Source organism: Podarcis pityusensis (genome assembly GCF_964106645.2).
Source record: "Podarcis pityusensis genome assembly, chromosome: 3".
NCBI lineage: Eukaryota > Metazoa > Chordata > Lepidosauria > Squamata > Lacertidae > Podarcis > Podarcis pityusensis.
This window is the reverse complement of record NC_138026.1, coordinates 34,553,933-34,571,377: the sequence shown is the minus strand read 5'-3', so window position 1 is coordinate 34,571,377 and position 17,445 is coordinate 34,553,933. Positions and strand designations below refer to the sequence as shown.

At 41.5% G+C, this 17,445-nt stretch overlaps 1 protein-coding gene across 3 annotated transcripts in view; it reads left to right on the top strand.

The window, feature by feature from the left end:
- The window catches only part of EYS (eyes shut homolog), a 500,175-nt gene that overhangs the window by 99,430 nt on the left and 383,300 nt on the right, over positions 1-17,445 (top strand). For all 3 annotated transcript variants that reach the window (XM_080997889.1, XM_080997888.1, XM_080997887.1), the window contains 3 exons: positions 8,135-8,231; positions 8,559-8,666; positions 9,538-9,683. In XM_080997889.1, the coding sequence (XP_080854015.1) occupies positions 8,135-8,231; positions 8,559-8,666; positions 9,538-9,683 (351 nt within the window). The remainder of the gene's footprint in view (positions 1-8,134; positions 8,232-8,558; positions 8,667-9,537; positions 9,684-17,445) is intronic.

The window sequence follows — 17,445 nt, the reverse complement described above, 5'->3', positions numbered from 1 at the left end:
TGGCAACCTCTGTTGTTGGACTACAATTCCCATCATCCCTGACCATTGGGCATGCTGGATGGGGTGATGGGAATTGTAGTCCAACAACATATGGAGGGGGGACTTCCGGGGTGGCGCCATCGATAATGGCGGACTCCCTCTGATCCGGAGGGACTAGCTCTATGGAAATCGGGTCTGTTCCGCTACGGCGAAGCGGGGACCCTTTAAAAAATCACAGGTCTGTGAAGTCTGTGACCGTGGGACTCGGCGGGCACCTTTCGCGCGCCCCCCCCAATTTGTAAAAGAACCCAATTACGGGCTCTGGAGTGAAGCGGGGCAAGCGGTGCGGTGCTGAGAGTCAACTGCTTCTTCCGTGGAGCGAAGCCACACAGCCGTTACCGGAGAGCACTACCTTTTTCCTGTGACAATCTGGCTACAAAAATAACTACCCGTGAGTAGGTTAAATTTGGACAATTGGACTCTAAACAACGACCCGTGAGTAGAACGGAAAATTGGACTAAGAAATTCCTTTTAATTTGGTACTGAAGCGGGAAGGTCTAAACAGGAAGTCAGCCTTCCGCTTTTTGTAGAAAGATTAAAGCAAAGACATGGCAAGCTAGAGTTTAGAAAATCATTTGTAAAGGATCAACTTTCATCACTTAAAATTACTGAACCCCCTTTGGAAGCAGGAGGAGAGGGGGGATTTTTTCTGGACTGTTTAAACTTGCAGAAGAGAGTCTAAAGAAAAGCAATTTTCCACCGTCCTGAACCTGGAAGCGGGGTGTCAGGACAGACGTTTTCGGGAAGTTCATTGACTATAGACAAACGTTTTTGACAGATAGTTAAAAGAAGAGAAACATAGTGATTCCATTGTTCTCCTTCGCAGCTAAAAGGAACAAAATATTGACAAAATATCTGAAAAAGGAAACTTTGTTGTTAGATCTGCTAAAAAAAAAAGAGAGAAAGAGAGATGGATACAAATAGAAGTTCTTCCCCTAGAGGGAGCTTGTGAAACTGTTATTAATCTGAACTGGGGAGCTTTGCAGCTGCAATAGATTAAGATCGTGGGATTAGACTTTGACCTTGCACAACAATGTACTCGGAGGCTCTGGTGCGTGCTTTCTGCAAAACAAGTGCTTTATTGGAACAGTTACATGAGAAGATGGATTTGATGACTGATGCGATCAGAAATTTTGGACAGGTAGTGGGTATCTATATTCCCACTCAGGAATTAATTCAGGAGTGTGCTCTGACAGATCAGATGAGGGAGGAGGTTGTGGCTGGACCTCGGGAGGCAGAGATGGAGGGAACTGTGGCCCAGCAGGAACATGAGTTGTTGGATCTGATGAATGAACCTGGAAAAAGCCAGATTTGGAGAGATAGAGTCTTGTTCGGCTTGGAGATGGGGGGCTGGATAGACCCCCCCTATGCAAGGATGTTTTGAATTTTCAAATCTGGCGTTGGGCCGGGAGGAGTTTGGACTTGTGGGGGTCCTCAACCTTGGAGGGACTTTGAAACATGCTTTTAAATACCACATGGAGCTCAGTGTGGACTATGGAAAAGGGGCTGATCTGTCGAGAAGGGACAAAAATATTGTCAAGCTGGAGTCTCCACGAGTGAAAGGAGCAGAAGACAAAGTAAAGTACAGGTATAAATATGAAGAAGATCTGCGGAAGGGACATGGAAGAGACTTAAGGGCCTCGGACATAAGGTTACCAGGTTAATGAACTAGATGGATGGGATAGAAAGGACTGACAAAACCCGAGACCAGGAGGAAGAGACGCTGGATGAAAATTGGAAGAAAGTTTTTAAAATTCTATTTAGGAATGTTTTGTAAAAGTAATGAGTATTAGAAAAATGTTGGAACGAAATTATTTGTCTTTAGCAGAAATGTTAAAAAGAACTATGTAAGAATATGCTATGGTAATGAGAAATTGGTATAAATAAGATTTAAGTTTTAAGTTCTAGAGTTTTTTATGGTAAGATAAGGCTAAAATAGATTAAGGTAATTTAATGACAGAATATTATGAAAAATGGAAAGGATTTGCTGAGACAATTAACAACTAGAATACAAAAAAGGGAGGCGTGAGGAGGTCGATGAAATAAGGTAATGACAGTTAAGGATTTGAGAATACTGGATCTGCTTTTAATTTTTTGTTTTGTTTAATTCTGCTTTTTGATTTTGATGTATTATGTGTTTTGCCTTTGCTTTTTGATTTTGACTTTTATCAACTGGAAAGGGGCCCTCGTAATTTGAAAATGGCAGCTATCCTTTGCTGCTAGTCATCATGGTAATAAATTACTGCCAGTATCCAAGGTAGTATGCCCTTGAACACCAGTTAATGGGAAGCACGAGCAGGAGAGTCCAGTGGGACAGATCTCTTGTGGGCTTCTCACACACATCTTGCTGACTAACAAGACTCTGGGCCTTTGGTTCAGCAGAACTCAACTTGGGTCCTTTGGCAATTGATTAATACTGCATTGCTGTAAAAGGAAGGCATCAAGATTGATTTGCAGTGCTCCTGGTGGGGAATATCCCATTTTAACATCAGGAATAAAACTCTAGGTACTTCAAGAGGTATTTGGGGCTTTTCTCTGAGAAATGCAGTATGCGATAACATGAGTCGTATTTTGTCTTCTGCCAATGCTTTGCAAGCAGTAACCTGCTATTTATTGTTTGCTATTGATTAGGTAAATATTTACATGCAGCGGTTCACAAGGTTGGTGTAAATTCAGTAGGCAGTTCCTGTTTACTCACAGAAAAGGCTGCAAGGTCAAACCATCAGAAACGCCAGACTGAAAATATCCCAGAGTTTCCTCTGAGCGATATGCGACTTTGCTGGGAAATGTGAAAAAGCCACCTTGTGTAAATAAATAAAAAAAGAAGTGTTGTTCTCCAGGGCTGTATCAGATCATTTCCATGCACTATTGATTTATAATTTGTATCCCTAGCTAGACTGATTTGCATGACCACCAGCAGCAAGCAGTTGCATTTAAATGTGCCTATTATTCTAGTACACATGCTACTAAATATCATTACCATAGCAATACATTAGCACTAAATGTATATTTGTTAGGTGCCCAATTAATATGCCAATTTACAAAACAGCTTGCTGAAAAATAAAAATCATTCTGTTTTATAACTTAAATGAGTGAACTTTCTTTCTAGCCCAATACATGAACGAGCGTTTACATTATGATGCTTTTTGAAGATTTACTTTGTGCAAATACTTTGAAAGCTGCAAATTGATTGCAGTTGATGATGTTAATTTGTAATAATGTTGCTAACATTTTAAAAATGTGTTAAACGGCTTTAAGTAGCAGATAGAGACTTTTTTGAAAAGAGAGAAAATGCCCAGTCAGTTCTCATTTCTTTTTGCTAGATCACATTAAATTAACCTGAAACTTGGCTCTAGCTGGCTGGCCTCTTCCTAATTTCTGTATTCACCCAAGCGATCAGTAGTATTTTCCTTTAGGAATCTAAGGTCGCTTCCAGATTACCTGTTTATGAAGCGTTCATCTTGATTTGTTTGCTCAAAGTTTACAGGGAATGTTGATGACTGTTGAACATTCATTCTGATATGTTTTGAGGAGGTTATATGATGTTGCATCAAGCAGTTGTTACTGTACATTTGCCAGTGCATTTTCCTGTCACTTTCCTTGTTGCAAAAAGTCCAATTTTGGAAGGAAGTGGGGTTTGTTGCCCAGAAGTGCCAAATCAACTTTAGTTGTATAATCTAAACTTGCCAGCAGGACAGTGAATCCCACCTGGAAAGAGTGATAGTCTGGAAGTGTCGTAAGGGTCTTTTTTGATGTTGTGTTGAACCCATACAGGTACTTCTATGATTCTGTGAACTAGGCCACAGTCAGTGGCATGGGTCATCTCACAGTTTATTTACTTGAACCCATCATGGGGATCTTCCAGAATATGGGTCAAATCCGTCCCTGGCACTCTCTACAGACCCCTCTCCTTAGACCACTGTAGAAATAACAGAGGATGGCACAGGAGTTGAATGCATGCGAACTGTGCAGGAGCAAGCAAGCAAGCATGCTCCAAGCAAGCTGCCGGCTAGCTCTGCCGAGGCTCCTTTTATTAGCAGAAGTCAACAATTGGAAACAGCAGTGGAACTACCCTGAACTTAACGTATTTCCAGCAAGGCAAATTTGCAGCATTAGCAAATACACATGGCAGACAGGTGTTTCCCCCAAATGTTCCCCTGATACCCAAAAGTCTGCGTCATTTGACATGCTCCAGCCAAGTGGAACATTAAGCAAAGCTTTCTGCGAGAGAGGCAAAGGTCAGAGAGTGGCCATGGCAGCTAGACCCGCTCTGGCGTGTCTTATGCTGAGGTGGAGGTGTGCCCCCACGCTGCATCCGCATCCCCGCAGTCCACACCCTATTTCACCTCGCTGGCTCATTGCTGTCATTCCACTCCTTCCACAGTTGGCCCAGCCACCATGGTCACTTGCCCCTGACTACTTTTCCCAGAGCAAATCCAGCCCTTGCTGGAGGGGCAAGCACTCCCCAACCTTGTTCTCATTCATCCAGAAATCTGAGGAGGGACAATCACTGTCTTTTCCAGCACTGAGAACTGGATGCTGTGGATTAAAGGAAACACTCTTAGAGAACAGTTCATTGTAAGTGTCCTCAGGGTAGCTTGGCGTGACTCAGTCTCTCTATGGTACAATGATACTGGAAAGTGGGGCTGCATTCCCTTAAGCCTTTTCATATTTGTTTGTTTTCTTCTTTTTCTTTCTAAAAAAACCTCATTGAAGTAAATAGGAAAATAACATACCATTGAGATTTGCATCCTGATTTCTGATGCCTGAGTTCAAGTCTTCATTCTGTGGGGCCCAGAGATGGAGCAGTAAATGTAACAAGTGCCTTTGTCTAAAGAGGAATGTGTGCCATGGGTTGCTGATAAAATAGCAAGAAGTAAATCTGCCATATTTTCCAAAGTTGCGGAGAACGAAATCTATTAGATAATATATATTGCTTTTCTCTGTGTGTGTTTGTATCAGAGATTGCATGCCTCCATGATAAGAATGGCATTACTTAGTTTTATATTGTTCAGAAATAGATTTTAGAAGGCCCACTTTAGATGAAAAGAACCTGAAGGAATGTCATTTCATGCTGAAGTACTGACTTAGTACTGGAGATTATCTCCCTATGTTTGCTACTTAGTAACAATAAAGCACACTACCCTGAACTTTGAATGCTCTTTTGTCAATATGTTTTAGCTTCTCTTGCCCAGTCTCAGCTCTTTTTTTAGTTAGACCAGCATCTTCCAAGATAAATTATTAGATCTCCAGCAGCTTTTTATGCTGCTGGAACTGATTCAGATAACTCTGAAAATGGCAGAGTAGCAGCAAGAATGTGATTGCATGGAATGGGTATCACAGGACTTCACTAGTTGTTAGAGCAGTGATGGGGAACCTCTGACCCTCCAGATGTTGTTGCACCCGACTACAGCGATGGGAACTGTAGTTCAACAACATCTGGAGGCCACAAGTTCCTCCTGCCTGGTCTAGAGCTGTTTTAATGAATGAGGTATCCAACATTAATGTCAAGTTTAATTAACTGCTGGACTTACTATTTGGCACCTTATCAAACCACTAGTGTGGCAAAAGAAATTGCAGGATCTTCTTTTAAAAATGCAAGAGCCACTGCATAAATGCAATTAATATCACAGCAAAAGGGCTCCACTTGGTGTTGTATTATTGATGAATCACATGGTCAGGTGACAGAACTCAGTATCCTCAGTACATATTGTAAAAGCCATGCTTTACATTTCCTTTAAATAATCAAAGTGAGATCTAATGAAACTCTTTTAGCTTGCTCCCAGATAAGTCCGAATGACTGATTACTACTACAGCATAGCTAGGTCCCATGTTTTCCCCCCAGTAATGTCAATAATAATAATAATAATAAATAATAATAATAATTTATTATTTGTACCCCACCCATGTGGCCGGGTTTCCCCAGCCACTCTGGGTGTCTTCCAACAAAATATTAAAATAACATACTGCATCAAACATTAAAAGCTTTCATAAACAGGGCTGCCTTCAGATGTCTTCTAAAAGTCTGGTAGTTGTTGTTCTCTTTGACATCTGGTGGGAGGGCATTCCACAGGGTGGGTGCCACTAGCAAGAAGGCCCTCTGCCTGGTTCCCTGTAACTTGGCTTCTCACAGTGAGGGAACCGCCAGAAGGCCCTCTGAGGTGGACCTCAGTGTCCTGGTAGAGCGATGGGGGTGGAGACGCTCCTTCAGATATACTGGACCGAGGCCGTTTAGGGCTTTAAAGGTCTAGAAAGAAGAACCTTGCGGTTCCTTCTCATCCCAGTTTTCTGGGGCTAGCGAAACTGGCAGTGGAAGCATTTCCCCAGCCCAAGCCATGATTACTCTTTGCAGATGTTGCTGGAGTGGCATAGGATCCAGGAATCGAAAACAGGTCCCCCACTTCTCCAGTAATGTGTAGTGGTAGAGAGAATATGTGATGGGACTTGTCACATAGCAGCACCTAAACAGAGCAGAAGTTGTAAGAAAAACATTCCTCTAGAGTGGATGCAGCAAAGCCCAACAGTGTATATAGGCTGAAGCCCTTCTCCAAGTTGCAACAATGGAGAGAGCTTTCTGGGTGGTTGTGGAATGCCCTCTCTAAAGTGGTGTGTGTGGTTCAAACATTCCATTTCCCCACACATTGTAATTTATTTGGTGCCTTAGCCTAGTGTATGTTTTTATTTGTTGTCTTATATTACTGCTAGCTGTTGGCATCCATCTGTCTCAAAGAGATGATGGAGTGTGCCTGCGGGAGTGAATTCAAACTGCTGTGTTAGCAGCACCAAAGTGACCTCAGCAAGGTGCAAGCCTGGGCTGTGTGTATGGAGGTCTTGGGCTGCCCAGCCAACAAGACCTCCCTGCTGGCCTTGCAATATGTTTGGCACCAGCTTGGCTACAGGAGTTGCTAGAAGTATGGCATATAAAGTGCCATCCTACCGTCTTGGGGACTTCACTTCAGATTTGTGTCGGGTTTGCTCCCTGTGTAGGCTTTGCTCCTTAGCCCTATGTTCTCCTGAAGATATCCTGCAAGGCAGTGGAGGTTTAAGATCAGATTTTTCCTTCTTCTAGATGGACTACCCTCCCAGGTTGACAAGCCCCATTTCCCCCTCACTTCCTTCTACAGCACACGCAGAAACCAACACCTTGACTGTTGGACCCAATACTGGTCTTGTCTGCTCTATCCGCCAGAGCCTGTCTTCACATGCAAGGGAAGTCCTTAAGTCACTGAGGGTTTGAGACCCATCATCTATCCTCACCTGGTTTAGCTGGTCAGTCAAGGCTGTTTACTGGGATGTGGCTGCTGCCGCATGCTGACAGCTTTTAGGAACCACAGGTGAGAGCTAAGTGCAGTGTGGGGACCAAAGGTTGACAAGCTACCCCAGAAGGAGCACAACATGTCCCCCCACCAGAGGTGCTACTCCTCCCCTAACACCCCATACACCCAATTATTGCTAATATTATGGTTTTATTGTGTATCTTAATATTTCATGATATGTATTTATTATTTATACTTAACACCTACTCTGGAATTATATTGTATGAGGGGTGGTATACCAATGTTCTGAATATATAAATGTTTTGACTAGGTAAATATAAATCCCGAGCCTTCTGAAGATGAATGTGTCATCTATTAAAAGCTTATGGCATCCATTTCAAGCCACTGTCCCTTCTGATGTTTAAGAGGAAATGGGTTATGGAGCGGAGAAAGAGAAATTTTGTTTGGTCACTACTGAAATGATAGATTAAAACTTGTCATGCAGTGGATTTGCCTTGCATTTTGAGATAGTATAGCATCCCTCTTTTTGATGAAGCATTTCCAAGCTTTTAAACCAGGCTCAATTCCCCAGTAGAGTTAACCAGATGCTCATTTCTTGCATTCAGTCCTATTTGTGCCTCTGTGCTCAAGCATTATTAGATGTGCCGGTATTCTTCGAGGGGAAGCATTGCCCATTAGGTTTGAAGGATAAAAAATGCTTCGAGTGTTTTCAAGTTCCATTTGGAAGGCATTCACCTGGGCCTTTGTTATCACTGATCCTGACATTCAAACTGACTAGCCGAAATCACTGATCCATACCTGTTTCATCTATCTTTCAGGATTTGAAGGTGCTTACTGTGAAATTGACAACAATGAATGCATCTCCAGCCCGTGTAAGAATCAAGGTCACTGTGTGGATGGGGTTAACGGTTACAGGTGAGGAAAAACAGCCCAAGGGAATGACGTTGCTAGATTTGACTTGGGAACGCTTTCAGACAGAGACAATGGATTGTAGCTCATGTGATTTTAGGTGATTTGTGGATAATGTTGTTGCCGCTGAATTATCCAGTGCATGACTGTGATCATTATAATCAAGTGTTCTGCCACAAGACCTTCCCAACTTGTCTATTTTCTAAAATAGTGCGCCAACCATGGAAATGTGAACAAATATTACGCTTCCCCACACACACCCATTTCATTCTCTTTCTTTATTTGGATGTTAAAGATTCTTTGTAGCTCACTAGATGTCATTCTTCTCTCCAGGTGCTTCTGCAGAGATGGCTTTTCTGGGACATTGTGTGAAGTGGAGATTAATGAGTGTGCCTCAAATCCCTGTGCAAACAGTGGAACATGCATAGATCTTATAAACAGGTTTGTGAGTGAATCAAGTTTTTTAAAAATAGAATAAAAATTGTCCTGCTTTTCAATTGACTGTTGATGTAGAACTGCATGAACAAAAATAGGTAGGAAGCTAGATTCACCTTTCACTACATACTTAAACTCTGGCTTTATAAAGGGATTGTAGTAAGAGGTGTACAATCTCTGGTGCTAGGCAGCCCTTAAATTTCCAAAGTGCTCTGCAAGTAAGAATGGAAGGAGAATCAGGTTTAAATGGATTTATTCATGGAATTGGGCAGGTCCAATCCAAGAGATCTTTTCCCACATTGGAATATCTGAGCTGCCTGTGAATGATGGAAATTTATATTGAAAAGTATGTATATCATATGTATAATATGCATAAGAGTCAAGCTCTCTGTGTTACTTATTTAAATTATATTCTGTATGTAGCATAATTTTATAAGTATTAATACAAAATTAATACCAAAGTTGTAGACATCTTTTTATGTTGTTACTTTAGGACATCTAGAATCTATATTCCTATAATATGCATGCTATATTAATCACATAATGGTGCATATAATACTAGTAAGAACTGTTACAATCAGCCCAGGACAGAACAGCACAGATACTTCATGCATTCCTTTTCAGGACCATACTCACTACCTAGCAATGTGTTATCTAAATATTATAGCTCCTATGAATATTGGGTGTGGAGTGTTTTTAGAAATGAATTCTGTGGTGGTGGTGGGGAATCAAAAATGGGGGCGGGATATCATTGTGATTATTTTGATGTGGATGTGGTACGCATGACACTTAGATATAATGGGCAGCTTGATCTAGTCTAAAAGTGATATTGTTCATTGCTCTCCACTGAAGTTATTTCTCATCCGCATCATAATAGGTTCCTTTGCCACTGCCCAACTGGTTACTATGGGTCGCTTTGTGAGCTGGATGTGGATGAATGTGAAATTATTCCTTGCTTGCATGGAGGAAGCTGCTTCAACAAGCCTGGCGGCTATCAATGTCTCTGTGCTCCTGGTTTCACAGGTATAGTGCATTTGGAGAACGCTGTGGAAGCAAAGCAAAACCGCACTGTAACATCTTGAGAGTTGTATTGGCGTAAACAAGGTTTGCCACTACATCAAGGATGAGCAAAAGAGGTCACAAGCATATTGGAATACAAATCAATGTTTACCCTAGTGATTGTTGGATCTGCATCTTCTTAAGTACCTCTGGACCTTATTTACGTCATTTCTGATTTATTGGTTCCTTACCAATCCAGATATTTAGCTGAATTACATTAAAAGAGAGGTTAGACAGAGCAGAGCAAAAATCAATATTGTGTGAATTCAGCCAAGAAAAAATAATTATTAGTATAGCTACTGAATAAGTTTTGCAAATACATATATCACAGCCTCCTTTTCAGTTGTGTCGGTTTTTATCACAGTCCCAGTTCAGATACCTAGTGAATCAACATAAAGCCTGGCATATGTAAAATAAATAATTCAGAATCTAGCATTTAAAAACAACAATATTCCTTTACATTGGAATTGCTAATTACTGAACATTTGACTTCCTTAAAATGGACTATTGAAAATTTTGATTGGATAGTGATGAGAGCCAGTGTGGTGTAGTGGTTAAGAGCGGTAGTCTCATAATCTGGGGAACCGGGTTTGAGTCTCCACTCCTCCACATGCAGCTGCTGGGTGACCTTGGGCCAGTCACACTTCTTTGAAGTCTCTCAGCCCCACTCACCTCACAGAGTGTTTGTTGTGGGGGAGGAAGGGAAAGGAGAATGTTAGCCACTTTGAGACTCCTTAAAGGGAGTGAAAGGCGGGATATCAAATCCAAACTCTTCTTCTTCTTCTTTAAATTTACACCCAGAATTAATGAATTATTTACTGAGATTCACAAATGCATCATAGTCATAACTTAAGTGTTCATATATAATGGATCGTATATAATTGATGGTTTAGAAATAATTACTACAAATGCATATAAAATAGTGCAGTTAATATACAAGGAAAATAGTACAAGTTAAATCTTGCCTCTACCATTAACTCACCACAAGGCCTTCAACAAGCTACTTAGATCTTCCACCTCTTGTCTGAGTCCCAAGGGGTTCTTCCCATGTTGACCAGAGCTTTACAAACACTGTGCCTGGGCTTGACTCCAGTGAAGCTCCGACTTCAGACTCAAGTCTCTTCTCACAGGTCTGAAGTCATAATGAACGCGCTTGGAGAGAGAGCAGACCAAGGGCTGCTCACCCTCAGGAGCAAAGGGGAGGATGTCCTTTCTACACCCAGCCAGTGCAGACTATGTGCTGGTCTTCATCAGTGCCCTCTTCACTTTAATATTCTCAATGTTACCTGCATTGCATGGAGGCTGGCAAACGGCACAGGGGGAATTGTGAGGAAACTGGTGCAGAGATAGTATTTGCATTCAAAAGGCCCCAGTTCAATATTTGACATTTCCAGGTAGGCCTTGGAAATACTTCCTACCTGAAACCCCTGAGAGCTGCTGCTAGTCTGTGTAGACAATGCTGAGTTAGATGGGCCAATGGTTTGGCTCAGTACTGTCAGGGAGAGGCAAACGGGGAAAGATGAAAGGACAGAAACCAGCAGTTATAGAGAGCCTAAAGAGATTATCAGCAGCTTCTCGTCTGACAGTGGGTCTGACGTAGAGGGGGAGGAGGATGAGCCTGGAACAAGTCATTCTGTACACAGAGAAAGTAAGGGGAGGAGTTTTCGCAGACTTGCATGCTGGGTGCGGAAAAGGAAGAAGAAAGATTAGAGGCAGCAACTGCGCACAAGGGGAAGGACGCTAATTGAAACGCTGGAGATGTACGTTTGAACTTTGTCAATAAATCAAATGGTTTAGAACTGGCTGGGAGCCCGGAGTCTTATCTCTGCCAGCTGGACAGCTTTAAGCCTCTGACAAATACTGTGTGATGCAGCTTCCTATGTTCCCCTGTGTGGAGAATTGTTGTTGTTGTTGTTGTCGTCATCGTCGTCGTCGTTGTCATGGTGAATGGAACTGGAGAGCCAAAGTAGGTTAGGCAAGGCTGGTTGGGACCAAAGAAAGCAGACTGAGCTAGGTTCAGAATTTGACCACGTGGGTTCAGGTCAGGATCTAGGCCTTAGTTTTCATGCTTGCACCAGGACATAGTATTGAGGGAGTGTTCTAACTCTCTCAATTGAAAATACACATTTCTGTTACACGTACAGAATTTACCAAGCTGTACATCCATTGATCCACACACAGCCCACCCGCCATTGTGCAGCCTTAATCAGCACAAAGGCAATTATTATTATCATCATTATCATCATTATCGCATCCATCTGACAGGGTTGCTCCAGCCACTCTGGGTGGCTTCCAACATATATAAAAATATAATAAAATGCAACACATTAAAAAATGTCCCTATATCAGATGTCAAGGAGCTAAGTAATTATGCAACATTTAGATGTCTCCTTGACATCTGATGGGAGGGCATTCCACAGGGCGGGTGCCACTACCAAGAAGGCCCTCTGCCTGGTTCCCTGTAACTTACTTTTTGTCATGAGGGAACTGCCAGAAGGTCCTCAGTGCTTGATCTCAGTTTCTGGGCTGAATGACGGGGGTGGAGACGCTGCTTCAGGTATCGTACCTCCTATTGGGTTTGGTATATGGCAGTTAGTATATAAGTTAAAGAATGTGGTATTCAGCTTAGTGGGTCTATTCAGAACTGTTCTAATTGCATGTGTACTAACTATTAATCATAAGACAGAGGCATATGTGATTTCTTTGTGTTTGAATTCATTTTTGGTTCTGTTAACCATATTGTTTTGATAAGGTTTCTAGCCAGTTCCCTTTTTGATTGCCGCTGTAAGTATTCGTTCCTAAACAGCAGTTGATGTTGTTATTGAGTTCTAGTTTTTATTGCTTGTAACAAATTATGTAAAGCTTGTTATACCCAGAATGCAAAATGTTCTCATTTGCCTGCCTGAAAAAAAGAAAAGAAAAACTATTTGAAGTAAGTTATAAGCTATCAGCCTGCGAGCAGAGGTGAGTTCACAATTCCCATCATGCAGCAGGCTGACGTTTGGCATTGGATACAATTTATCGACCGCTTGAAAATTTGAGAAACATGTATTTTTAGAAATGTACTATATAGCTATGATGATACATGACTACTTTCTGTGTTTTATTGGCTTTATGTCACCTAATTCATAGGAAACGAAAACATATTGTTTGCGAGAGTGCCAACCTTCTCCGTTTTGGATAATGAAAAAGACAATTTAAAAAGTCAATATGTCAGCAGTTTAAAGGCACTGAATTTATGGGGATATAACCAGGCAATATATTTAGCTGATTAAAAAGCAAATACATTTCCAACTGCCTTGTCCCATATAGTGTGTGTGTGTGTGTGTGTGTGTGTGTGTGTGTGAAGTGTTACATGTTGCCATAAAACCATAAACAATTCAGGACAGTCGTTTCTACCCTTGCTTTGCATGCCTGTTGGCTAGCATGCCTCATTCAACGTGCGTGCAAAGCCCTGAATCTTCCTCGATGCAGGAGCATTGGGGGCGGGCCTGATGGGGGTGGGCCTGCTCCCCTCTACGCACACTCATTCCTCATTTCCTGAAGGAGTCTCTGGATACATTCCTTGTGGCCAGTTCTTTTGCTGCATAGAGTCATGGGGGAAAGACAGCACACCCTCTTTGAATTCTGTGGTTTTTACATATGAAGACATAATAACAATCATCTGTTCCTTAGCAGGTCTTAAAATAAGGTAAATACAACCTCAGATGAACAGTAACACATGATATATTACACTGTGTCATGATTTATTTAGCAGAAATAAAGCCAAAATGGAAAAACCATGTGTGAAAAACTAAGTACACCTTCTGATCCAATAGCTTGTAGAACCAGCTTTAGCAGCAATAGCATGAAGCAATTGTTTCCTGTAGGACTTTATCCATCTCTCACATCGTTGTAGATGAATTTGAGCCCACTCTTTTTTGTAACGTTGCTTCAGTTCATTGAGATTTGCTGGCATTTGTTTATGCACAGCTCTCTTAAGGTCCCGCACAGCATTTCAATTGGGTTGAGGTCTGGATTTTGACTGGGCCATTGCAACACCTTGATTTTGTTTTTTGTCGTCTGCCCCAGCCATTCTGTTGTAGATTTGCTGGTGTGCTTGGGATCCTTGTCCTGTTGCATGACCCAATTTTAGTCAAGCTTCAGCTGTTGGGCAGATGACCACACATTTGACTGATTGGTCACATTGGCACACATTTGATTGGTATACAGAGGAGTCCGTGGTTGAATCAATGACCACCAGGTCCCCAGGTCCTGTGGCTGCAAAACAAGCCCAAATCATCACCCTTCCACCACTGTACTTGACAGCTGGTATGAGGTGCTTGTGCTGATATGCTGTGTTTGGTTTTTGCGAAACGTGGCGCTGTGCATTATGGCCAAACATTTCCACTTTGGTCTCATCTGTCCAAAGGACACTGTTCCAGAAGTCTCGTGGTTTGTTCAGGTGCAACTTTGCAAACCAAAGCCATGCTGCCATGTTCTTTTTAGAGAGACAAGGCTTTCTCCTGGAATCCCTTCCAAACAAACCATATTTGTTCAGTCTTTTTTCTAATTGTACTGTCATGAACTTTAACATTTAACATGTTAACTGAGGCCTGTAGAGCCTGAAGTGTAACCCTTGGGGTTTTGTTGCAGTTTCTCTGAGCATTGCATGGTCTGACCTTGGGGTGAATTTTCTGGGACATCTACTCCTGAGAAGATTGGCAACTGTCTTGAATGTTTTCCATTTTTAAATCATCTTTCTCACTGTAGAATGATGGACTTAAAATTGGTTGGAGATAGCCTTAGAACCCAGTTTCATGGGCAGCAGCACTTGCTTCTCTAAAAGCACTGTCGTCTTTCCTCCTTGGCATTGTGTTAAAACACACCTGAATTCTCCAGTCCAGCAAACTGCTAAAACTCAGCTTTTATAGAGGTGGGCACACTTGCTGATTATCAGTTAAGCAAGGGCATTTGATTAGCAGCCCCTGTCTGTTACTTACCCTCTTAATTTCTATGGAACAACTAAGGGTGTAGTTAGTTTTTCACATATGACTTCTCCATCCTGGCTTTATTTCTGTTAAATAAATCATGACATGGTGTAATATGTCATGTGGTGGTGTTCATTTACCTAATTTTAAGGCCTGCTAAGGAACAAATGATTACTATTATGTCCTGATATGTAAAACCACAGAATTCAAACAGGGTGCATTTTATTTTTGTCATGAATGTACATTGCTAAAGTTGATGGTGCAAAAGTTGCAATTAGTAAATTAGTTGCAATTAGTAAATTAGTTGCAATTAGTAAAGATGCACCTTGTTAGTAAAGATGACAACTAGACTGCCTTTCTTTAAATGTTACTATCTGTAAAAGCTTTAAAGCAAGAAAAGTGCATATCTATGCCCTTTCAGAAGGGAAAGGGCATATTGTTTACTATCCATACCCATAATTAAGACAGTCATCTATGATTGTTTTGTCAAGTGTGCTTTGGTTACCTGCCAAGACTAATCAAATACATTGAAAGTGATTAAGACTCTAACTTAAATCCACAAACCCACATAAAGTTTTGTGATGGAGATTAATCCTACAGTGCATAGTCACAGTGGGGAGTCATTCTTGATGTGAAAAAGTTTCTTCCCGGTGCACGTAGGTATCCAAAGTATAATCCTTATCTGCATTTTTCCATATTTCTGGAGCTCAAAAGAGACACAGTGTCTTTAAGTGTGCATTGCAGAGCTTATTTCCCTTATCAACTCATCATAATGATTTCACAGTGGTTATATGCTAATGGTTTTCTCCAGCTTATTGTGGGCTGTTATATTCCAGGACAGGAAAACTATTTGACAAAGGAGGGAAGTGACAACAAGAATGAGCAGAAGTTTCAGAGAAAAGTCAGATTTAGAGTAATGAGTCAAAAATTGGAAGTACAATTTAGACAAAGTCATTTCCTTCATTGCTGGATATCAGTGCACATGTGGGTCTAGCTCTTTTAAATGAGGATGTGTTCCATGAAAAACTACTTAACAGTCTCGGTAACCAAGACTGGAGTGCCTGGCGTGCTCTGGTCCATGGGGTCACAACGAGTCGGACATGACTAAATGACTAAACAACAACAAATCAAGCTTTCACATACTACAATAATACGAACATAGTATTAGAAGAGCTTTACTGGGGCTGAGCAAAGTCTGTCTAACAGTCCAGCCTACCTCCAGGGTTGGCCAAGCAGATGCATCTGGGTCACCTTCAAGTAGGACAGGGATGGGGAGCCTGTAGCCTTCCAGTTGCTGATGGACTATAGCTCCCACCATTCCTTACTATGAGCCATGCTGGCTGGGGCTGATGGGAGTTGGAGTTCAACAGGATGACAGGCTTCCCATAGCAGAAGTAGAACAGAAAGGCAACAGGACTCCCCTGTTCTTTGTCCCCAGCACCTAGAGCACAAACTGGACATAAAGACTGTGCTCTTGCAATGCGGTTCTGCATATGCAAGTGGATTCCTTATTGTCAGCCACAGAGAAGACAATACTGTTGCATTCTAATGCTATTATTCCATCTATTGTGCCTATACTGTATCCATGTGGCTCAGGATAGTTTTCATGGAGTATAATGAAATATGACTGAAAGGCAAAAGTCATGCCAGGAACAGGGGATAAACTGTTTTTAAGTGGTGTTTTAGTATAAGCAAAATGTTAATGATATACCCAAAGACCATTTTGTTAATTGAAGTTGCTGTTTCTTAGGGTTATATCTCAGCTTGTTTTTTGTCTTTCTCAAGGAAAGTTACTTTTTCTTACTGGCTCGTTATCAGTCTATATACTAATTGATATAAATTCATATTCAGTGTGGTCAGGTAGAATAAGTTGCTCTTGTGCTGTCTGGCAAATACAGGGGGATGAATGTCATGTTAATAATATGCTGTTCTATTCCATTCAAAAACGTAGGACCAAATTTATTCAGAAACTGATACACACAAAATTTTATTATGTATTTGTACTGCACTGCACTGGATTTGTTCATTATTGATGCAGTTTTAACACTCAGGGAAGTGAACACAGGAACTTGGCGGAATTGCTTCTGAGCCTACATTGGACATCAAGAATTGGGCTGCTGTAATGCAATCAGGCAAAGGAGGCCACACACCTGATCACCAGTATTGTAATATCATGTTTCACAGGACACTGATGACTTCTGACAACCTAGGAATAATGTAAACCTTAAGAGAGCATGCATTGTTTCTTTGGAATGCTGCTGTTTTAGGAGGATATTATGAAGAATAGATGAACAGTTTTAGCAGGGCATGTACTGCTGACGTGACGTTGGGTACCTATTGACCACTTTGCCAGTTGGCCTATGTAATGTTCTGCTACTGTCCAAAGAAATAGACCCTGAGGTCTGTCCCAGGAAAGTGTTATTGCAGAATGATGAAATTCCTTTTAGATATTAATCATACCTGCAGTGTAATATCTTTCATTCCATAGATCACAGTAATTTCTATTCCCTGTCATGGATCAAACCTGATTCTATTTTGTCTTTGTCACTGAACAAGAGATTGAATTGCAGTCTTTATTTTCCCATTTCTTCTGTCCATAAACCACCCTCTTGGCTTATTACTCCATCATGATCTCTGAATTTTTAGAAACCTTGCACGACTGTCTCCAGAATTTGACTCAACTGTCGCAGGAGCTGTCTCTAAATCAACTCGCTGGAAGGTGTTAAACTGCAGTGGCATCACAAATAATGCCTTGG